This window comes from Nerophis lumbriciformis, linkage group LG04 (genome assembly GCF_033978685.3).
Source record: "Nerophis lumbriciformis linkage group LG04, RoL_Nlum_v2.1, whole genome shotgun sequence".
NCBI lineage: Eukaryota > Metazoa > Chordata > Actinopteri > Syngnathiformes > Syngnathidae > Nerophis > Nerophis lumbriciformis.
The window spans coordinates 26,153,011-26,162,500 of NC_084551.2; the positions used below are offsets into that span (position 1 = coordinate 26,153,011).

At 37.4% G+C, this 9,490-nt stretch overlaps 1 protein-coding gene across 3 annotated transcripts in view; it reads right to left on the minus strand.

Annotated features, from left to right (window-relative positions):
- Positions 1-1,003: 1,003 nt before the first annotated feature.
- The window catches only part of nrsn1 (neurensin 1), an 11,198-nt gene continuing 2,711 nt past the window's right edge, over positions 1,004-9,490 (minus strand). For 2 of the 3 annotated variants that reach the window (XM_061951099.1, XM_061951105.1), the window contains exons 2-6: positions 7,538-7,656; positions 7,356-7,448; positions 7,158-7,276; positions 4,782-4,969; positions 1,004-4,696 (exon numbers count right to left, since the gene is read on the minus strand). In XM_061951099.1, coding sequence (XP_061807083.1) covers positions 4,593-4,696; positions 4,782-4,969; positions 7,158-7,276; positions 7,356-7,448; positions 7,538-7,636 — 603 coding nt within the window. In that variant the 5' untranslated portion in view covers positions 7,637-7,656 and the 3' untranslated portion in view covers positions 1,004-4,592. The remainder of the gene's footprint in view (positions 4,697-4,781; positions 4,970-7,157; positions 7,277-7,355; positions 7,449-7,537; positions 7,657-9,490) is intronic. The other variant, XM_061951092.1, reaches the window with a different exon arrangement.

The window sequence follows — 9,490 nt, forward strand, 5'->3', positions numbered from 1 at the left end:
TCCACTCTGCTCGATCTAAAATTAAACTGCACTAAATGATAATATAAATACATTTAATAAAGTCAAATACAAATAAGGCAACAAGAGAAGTATCCTACACTTCTCTTTTGTAAAGTAAATCTGAACAGCCGACATGGGCATCTACATCAACTATATGATTTGCCTGAGAAGCTGGACAGGACAAAAAAAAAAATAAATAAATAAATAAAAAAAATAAAATAAAAATAAAATTAAACTGTTGCTAACACAATTCACAATTGATTAATCTTAATCTTGGTTTAATTCACTGTTTCTTAAGGCCAGAAAGTTGCCATTAAAAATTCCAATTGTTTTTATCCGCTTTTTTTCTGCAATTTTACAACTACAACTAAACAAACGTCTTCCAAGACTTGTGATTCCATAATATTGTCCATGGATTGTGGAATAGATTCCTGCTTTTCTGTGACCAGAAACATAATAGAAAACAGGGGTAGAAAGATAGTTGCCTTATAATTCTAATTCAGAAAATATTTCGGACTATCCGCCACTGTTATTAGATTCCATGTGGTGATTGCCTCACTTTCTCTCACCAGCAACTTTTCTTATTAACTTGGCATCCATGCAGTCTTGGTATCTGTGAGTCATCATATGTGGATGTGTGTGTGCGTGCGTCTCCATGAGTCACTATTTCCGGATATGCCATCAATTTTGTCTTATCTAGTGTGGAGGTTTCTTTTAGTGTGTGTGTGTGTGTGTGTGTGTGTGTGTGTGTGTATACGTGTGAGCCTGTGTGTGTGTGTGTGTGTTTGGCTGTGTTAATGAGACCACGAATAATACACTTATCGTTCCTACACCTCCCCTTACTAAATGACTTTTTTGATGGATTGTAATGAAGGCTTGGGTGTGCTGGAACATATCGGTAATTCAAAGTTTGAAATACTTTGCTCATCAGAATATATTCCTGACAATATGGAGTGTGTGATACAGCCGGTTTTTAATGTGTTGACAAAAGCTTCACACAGTATTGGTCAGCAAATATTCCACCTTTATTATGTTTGAAAATAGACATACTGTACTGCATTATGGATATTTGTAAACTTTTCTTAATTTCAGTTGTTATTTATGCATTTTAAATTCCCTACTGGAAAATGCACAGTTACAGTACATCATGAGACTCTCTGAATGTCTAAGTAAATTACAAGAATAAACCTAATATATTTGTTGATAGTAGGAGCAAAAATATGTTTAATATGGAATTCAGATTTGGTCAATGAACGGATAAAACCAAACACAATGCACAGCATGGAACTACGAGAGAGCACATTTATTGATCACACGCTAACACTTTGACTACAATGGGAAGGTGTTAGAACAACCCTTAGTTTATGGTCTTGAACAGTAAAATTGCAGTTTATGCCTGATTGGGTAACATTTGAAATATTAAACATTGGCATATTTAATATCATTAGCTTTGTGTTTTGTGTGAAAACAACATTGACTTTAGTGAGTGAAAAAGAAAGGGTGGAAGTAGCAGCAGGAATGTTAGTAAAAGGTCAACTTACATGGACATTTTCATTGCTAATGAAGGTTTGCTGGAGGTACCTGCACCAGTGATGCGAAAGATGAAAACAAGCAAAAGAGAACACTGTTTTTCTTTACTAAAAAGCAGTATTGCTCAATCTGTTCTAAAAATAGCGTAATTTAGCATTTGCCAACAACTCACAGAAAACATGTAACACGTATGTCCTTGCATTTCCGACCAATATTATACAGTGGAACCTCTTATAATTAAGAGCAATTTATTTGGAAACTCTAAAGCCAAACACATGTTTTTTACAAAAGATGGTCAATGTTTAATTTGACTCTTTGTATGATATATTAGAGGTGTGTGTGAGATAATTCAAGACAGTCTTAGTCATTTCTAAATTGTACAACTTCAGAGGCATTCGACATTAAAGTACCAGTAGAGTGGGAAAACAAGTTGACTTCATATACTTAATTATATTTCATTGTATCTATTAAACCATATCCAATGTTATTTACAATCCGCAAAGAATGTGAAAATACTATATAAACATTACAAAATGCCACAAATTCAGTCGGCCATTTTTAATATTCCGCTCCGAATATCTTCGACAAATTCCGTAAATTCTATGTGATGATAGGAACGCTTCTGCACTCTCACCATATTATCAGATCAGTCATACTGGACATACACACAAATTGGAAAGAAATGTGCTGTTTATCATTCACAATCCTGATGTAAGACAAGAACACATACATTTGGCTTTTTTTTATGCATTCGAAATCATGAATAAATAGCTAATAATTGAGTCAACAGAACGAGGGTCCTCTATTGTGACCATTATACCCTCAAGAAAACAGCCAGAAACCGCTAACAATATTCCATTTATATATTGCGATATGAAAATTTACCAAATATGAGAGATGTTGTCATTAAAAGCATCAATCCAGACCGCCTATTTTAGCAGTGCATTGATAGCAGTGAGCTAATGCTAGTTTGCGCTGCTATTGTTCACACACCGAGCCGGTGGCTGCTTCTGCTTCATCTCAAACATTTAGCATGTTTGTGACAAAGAATATGTTTCATGCATCTCTCACTTGGTAGTAAACACATGTGGCCATAAACCAAGAGGCTGGACAACTTTGACAGCCCACGAGATGTTGAAAAGACACAAAAAGATGCTAGTTACTGCAACTTTCTTAACCTTTTATGAGGAATGTGATAAAGTCTTCATCCAAATGGGATTATGCATGCGTCCTGTCGGTCGGCATCCCAGCGAGAGTGTAAATCTTACAATACGTGTTTGTTTTATTTTGGTTTATTATGGTTAGTTTGTATGTTTAGTGCAGAGCAATTTTTTTGATGCTAAAGTGTTTCAAAAAAGTGATGGGTCAAATGCAGAGGATAATCTCACCACACCTAGTGTGTGTGTGACAATCATTGGTACTTTAACTTTAACTTAATTAGTCCAGCACTTGCCTTCTTAAACTTATTGCTCATCCTTTTTGTGTTTGAGCTCAAAAATATAAGATTCTGGATCATAACATTTCTCAAAGTAATTGTTGTTGGCTCTCACAAAGTCTGCTTGATTAGCATTGTTGTTGATAGGGAAGGGTTCTGTAGTTCCTAACGCTACGTCACGGATCACGTAATTGGCTTGCTCATTAACTCTGAAAATGGTTCTGGGATCTCTGTGAGATTATTTTGATCATATCTATTTATTCGCAAACCTTAGAAGTCTTTTGGTGTCATAAATCAGATATATACAGTATATGACAGTAGCTTTAATATAGAAGCAATTTCTTTTTCCACTCTACTTGTATTTTAAAGGTTTTCTCTGTCTGTAAATTTTTTTATGATTAAGTAGACAAATGTATTCAAAATTTATGCCACAGATTATTGTAGTTAGCTGCTCATCTGAATCTGTTCATCAAATCTCAAACAATTGTGCATGTGTATATGTGTGTTTTCAAGCAACACCATGCGACTGGTGTACTTTATGTTCTGCTCTTCAAAGGAACATGTGTTTTCTACCAGCTTGAGATTAATTTTGCGTTGGTGGTCCATGACTATTGCTTTTATTTTAGAACCCTAAAGCTGTTTTGATTAACCCCCGAATTGTGTGCAATCGGGTGCAACAAAGTGCATGCTAAATAAACACTTTTCTCAAAAATGTTATTGAATGTTTATGCTTAATCTAGAGAGATGTGTTGAAATATGTGTTTTTTATAGACAATCTGTGCTGCTGTGCATGTTTGGTCTCATCTCCTATGTCTTTCATCAGGTTGCCTGGTCTTACTAATCCAGTCAGATATTACTAAAGAAAATAATGAAAATGTGAGAATTGTACTGTAAGGGTGCTGTTATGTTTAGCTTGTCTAATTTGCTCCAATGATTCTAAGTCAAGGGTCTCAAACTCAAATCACCTAGGAAATATTTATAATATATTTATCAGCCGCAAAAGGCCTGCTGGTCGCAAATTTGACACCCCTGTTCTAAATGAGCTAACATACAGTAAGACCTGCATACCCTATTTTTTAAATGTAAAACGTTTAATGTCAGTGATTTAATGAGTCGAACGCCTGGGTAGTCTACTACTGAATTTTGTGCAGCTCTGACGTTTTTATGTGTTTAGTGACCATTGTTAAAATGAAAGCTAATCGTCAATAATGCCTGCTGCTGTTCTGCTCCCCCCCAGCAGCAGCTCTACACGATGTGACGCCACTTAAAAGAAAAATGTTAGCTTGTTCAGCGGCTGTGTTCTATTGATTTGTTCTTGGGTTGCTTTGTTTGTCTTCTTATTTTTTTTGCGTGGGTAGTGCTCACAACCTTTATGTGTTGTGTAAGGATGTCTGAGAGCCGGCGCACATTAAACTTCCCTTGTTTTGTCTGTTCTGCCTCTAATCCTGATATTGAAATATGTCAAACATAATGAGGAAAGTGACATTATCAGTCACGTAAGCTGACCTTTTAGGAGCATTTATACATCTCTGCATTTATGGACCTATGGTATGCACTCACCAATAATCTGAATCCCACTACTCCTCATTCACACACTATTTGTAAACCCCTTTGAGCCAGACTGTTGTCAGGTCTCTGTTTTTGGGGTTACCGGCTGGATGTTCTGGACTTTGGAAAGTGTAACTGGCACCTTTCCTTCCCCGGGAGTTGGTGCTCTCATTATGGGTGTACCTGTGACAAAAACACAAGTGTTGTGTTTGCTAGTCATGCAAAACAGTGGGAGAACCTTTTTAACAGGTAAATAATTTAACCCTACCAACTGTTGAATGCAAATCTGCCAGCCTTTCTTTAAACTTTTGCTGTAGATATAATTCCTCTTTGGAGTAGCTTTTGGCAAAAGCAGACAGCAGGAGACCAACAGCCATTGACGTGCCTCCCACACAGAATAGTACAGCCCCAGTCAGTTTGCAAACATCCAGTGCATGGTTGAAACTGACTGCCTGGCTGTTGAAAAAAGAGAAAGGTATTAGGTATGTTGTTGATGGGTAACAAAAAGGTACTGTAATTAGGGTAACTAAGGATGATGAAATAGAGTACATCATGATCCTGCAATCACAGTAGACGCTAGTTTGAGTCTTAGTAGATTAGTATAATTGATGAACTTTTGATTAAGGCATCTAGGTGGGAGAGGTGTATCAATTAAGCGCCTGATCGCCTGAAAGGGATCGTCCCCGGCGGCCACCCATTGTGACACATAGTTTGCTCTGACAAGCTGTATCATCCATGGCAAGTCGTTCACTTGACAAGAAAAGATAATTTTATCTTTGATAGCAGTGAGATGACATCATTGGAGCGAACGTTTGTTGGCGAACGTTGCCACTTGTAAAGAGGAGGAGCTTCACGTCCGTCATTACATTACAGTTGAGTAGATTGATTTTATGAAATGTAGAATGTTACACTAACTGCTTTAGTAAGATAAAATAAAAGCTTAGCAAAAAAAATACGGTAGACAGGAAGTCTAAAGTCACTGTTAAATCTGAGACTTTCGTCAAAACATGTCAAGACACCTCTTGTCATACCAACCACATACTTCCGGCTTTACAATAATAGCGCTACGAGTCACATCCGGTCTAACTACATAACTAAATGAAAAATGGTCTTACATTACGATCATGCTTTGTCAAAGATGCTTTGTAATATAATTTATTCTTGCCTAAATACTGTAAATGTTTTTCTGGCAGATTGAAATAAAGTGTATATTCTTTTATAACCTGTTCTGATTAATAGTCCGCAATTACAGAATGTTTAGCAGACTGAATATTTTATTTTATTAATAGAGAAGGTTAAAACATTGTCATGCAGAGATTTGAATATCATTAACATGTGCAACATGTAATGTACAGAATAGCAGAAGCATGTATTCAGGTAGCAATATCACATTTTACATTACCTAACGTCTTTGACAATCAGACCAAGATTGTAACAATCCACATTTTATGTTATTAATGCATGAACTTGGTATCTAAACATGGTGTCGCTCCTCCTCTGAATGCAAGTGCTCCTACAGCAGGAATACAAATGATGCATTCCTACAAAATACCAAATCTGACACGAGCCCAACGCACTGCAGTTAATTTTTATTTTTTATTATTCTCATTAAAAGAACGTTTATGTCCATTATTTGTTGAGCTGTTTAAAAATGCATAATGTTTGAAAAACATTTTAATTAAAGCAAACTAATTGTCCAGTCAAGGTAGTAAAAACTTAAAAATGATCTCTCTAGGGTACACTTATTGATGACGAACAATTTTATTCATCAGCAATTAATCGTGATAAATTTTGATGTGCTTAATCGCAATTATATATTTTAATCATTTGACAGCCCCAGTTTGAACATGACATCACGCACGGTTGCAGACTCTGCACCAGCTCAAACCCTAAGTGGTACAACAGGCATATTCATACTGGACTGGCTCTAGTTTCTGGACGACCGTTGCACCATTCGAGCCGCGACGTCGTTGAGTACTGATTAGCATTAGCGATTTTACATGCCAATCTTAACACCTTCAAATTTGGCAATGAAAAATACAACTAAAATGCATGTTACAATGAAACAGCTAGTGAGTAATTAGTACAATACTCACAGCCAAACACTGTGTAGTGCTCAACAAAAGACAAGAATGACACATACAACTTTAATGCCAACAGACTACTTCCGAGCTATGGCAACACACTTACAATAGAACAGAATGAAATTGCACTTGGGGATAGATTAATTGACAACACTAAATTGACCCTAGTGTGTGAAGGTGAGTGTGAATGTTGTCTGTCTATCTGTGTTGGCCCTGCGATGAGGTGACGACTTGTCCAGGGTGTACCCCGCCTTCTGCCCGAGTGCAGCTGGGATAGGCTCCAGTACTCAAGTGAGACCATTTAATTTAATGTTTCTAAATAGCTCAGTTTGGATATGAGTCATGTCAGCATAAAGAATACAAAAACATTAACCACAAATGAGAGTCAGTCAATGAGAGTTTTTAATGCTGCACAATCTTGCTAAAGAAGTCAGTATAACTTAAATGTCCTAATAACTTTTTGTTCGACAGTCCCCAAGGGCATGGTAGAGGTGTGTGTGTAACAAATACTACCTTTACACCAATACCCTTTAATTAAAAATATATTCTCTTTCAGGTACCTGTCCACAAATAGGAGATCCTCTTCACCAAATGCTTCAATCCTAGCCGGAGTAGCATAGCCCACCATGATGACAATCAGGCCAGCAAAAAGGATCACAGTGCCAAACACGAGACAGACCTGAGGTAGAAAAATAATGAAATGTTTTGGAATATTTACAGTTAAAATGTTGTTTCAGCATGCTGAAGGATAACCTCACCTTCCAGAATAAAGAGCTCCACCTGCTAGGCGATCTCTGAATCTGAAAATCTTCATCACGTTCCCAGATGGAAGCTGTGCACTCCTCATAAAACTGAATAACAAAGACATTTTATTATTTTATGATTCTTTTATATTGTTCTCTCACGCTCTATGGAGTGCAGTTTTATGGTTTTGTTCTACCTGGTGTAAGTAGGAGCGGACACCGTACTGCTGGTAGTTCCCGCTGACTTGGGCTTGCTCGCCGTACTCAGACCCACAGATCTCTGAGCAAGACGCCATCCTTCACATCTGTCTGCCTGCTTGATCAAACAGAGTGTAACGCATGACTGAAGCCACCCACGCAGATTTGCACTCCTTGCATGATAAGCATCTTTATATCATATATAGCAACGCATCAGGAAACACATTTGCCCCCAACTCACTGGCAAAGGGTATATTAAATATTGTTAATATTCTGTATTTGCTATTGTTTTGTAAACATCCATTAACCAATATTATACTCATTTGATGCACTTTTGTCAGGAGAGGTGTGACACGCACTTATCTATTAATTTGTTTTATTCAAAAACATTTAACTGTACCAATGACAAAAGAAGGCAGTCAGGGGTTGGACTAAATTGCTATAGAATATTGTTCCTACAACCTTTAGATTTGGGAAAATAATTATTCTTGTGCCATAAGAAAGTGTTTTAAATGTGGATTTAAATCGTCATAGGTCCCTTTTAATCATGCTGTTAGCAACAAAAATGTAGGCAATTGTTAAAATACAAAATAAATTATGTGCTGGGAAGTGCGTGTTTTTATAGCAACATCATAACATAAAGGTTGTTGATGCACATTAACCCTTCACTCTTACATCAACGCACAGTACAGTACAATATAACATTCTGTTTATTCACCAACAAAACCGTTTGTGTTATTGAGCTTTGTGTAAGTAAAGGCTGTTAAAAGGTGTCGTGTGGTTTCTAGCAAATAGGATAGACAGACAGACAGACCAATCGATCGATGGATTGATCAATCGATAGATAGATAAATAAATAGCTGTATGTGTTGTCATTGCAACATGTTTCATGTACAACAAGATGGAAAAGTGTCAAACAGTCAAAGTGTGTAAGTGCGGAGCAGCAAAAACATATATTCAACAATAGATTCAAACATGTCTAAAATCCCGACATAAAAATAGTTAAAATAATTGTAAATCAATCTAAAAATTCCAACAAAGTCATTTTCAAATTGTTAAATAGTTACAGACGTTGGATTACAATTAAAAGATATATATTTTATATGTGTTAGTTCTTGCTTTGATTGACCTGTAGTGCCTTCCTGGTGGTAACAGTTCCTACGGAAAGTGAGAGAGGGAGGGAAGGAATATTGCAGGCTTGACCTTCCACATCGCTTTGGACCAGTTGAAATATATTTGAAGAAAAAGTGTAGCAGTAGCTCAGTTTGTAGAGATTTACAGGCTTGGGACTCACTATGGATTAAGCGTACAATTGGGAATGACACCTTTGAGCAAAATACTGACCATCCAACTACTTTAAGAAGACACCCTCACTTTGAATATTTTAAGGTGGTTTCCCCTTGTATACAATAAAACATTTGCTGAGACTGTTTAAAGATGCGGCAGCACGGTGGAAGAAGGGTTAGTGCGTCTGCCTCACAATACGAAGGTCCTGAGTAGTCTTGGGTTCAATCCCGGGCTCGGGATCTTTCTGTGTGGAGTTTGCATGTCCTCCCCGTGACTGCGTGGGTTCCCTCCGGGTACTCCGGCTTCCTCCCACCTCCAAAAGACATGCACCTGGGGATAGGTTGATTGGCAACACTAAATTGACCCTAGTGTGTGAATGTGAGTGTGGATGTTGTCTGTCTATCTGTGTTGGCCCTGCGATGAGGTGGCGACTTGTCCAGGGTGTACACCGCCTTCCGCCCGATTGTAGCTGAGATAGGCTCCGGTGCCCCCCGCGACCCCGAAGGGAATAAGCGGTAGAAAATGGATGGATGGATGGATGTTTAAAGATGCAGGTCGACCACTTTGTATTTCAAAATACAATTTCCCATAGGAAATATTGTAAATTGATTTTGTCTGATACAGGGTAAAGTTGTCAAAAGGCAAACCAAGCCCACAGTTAAACA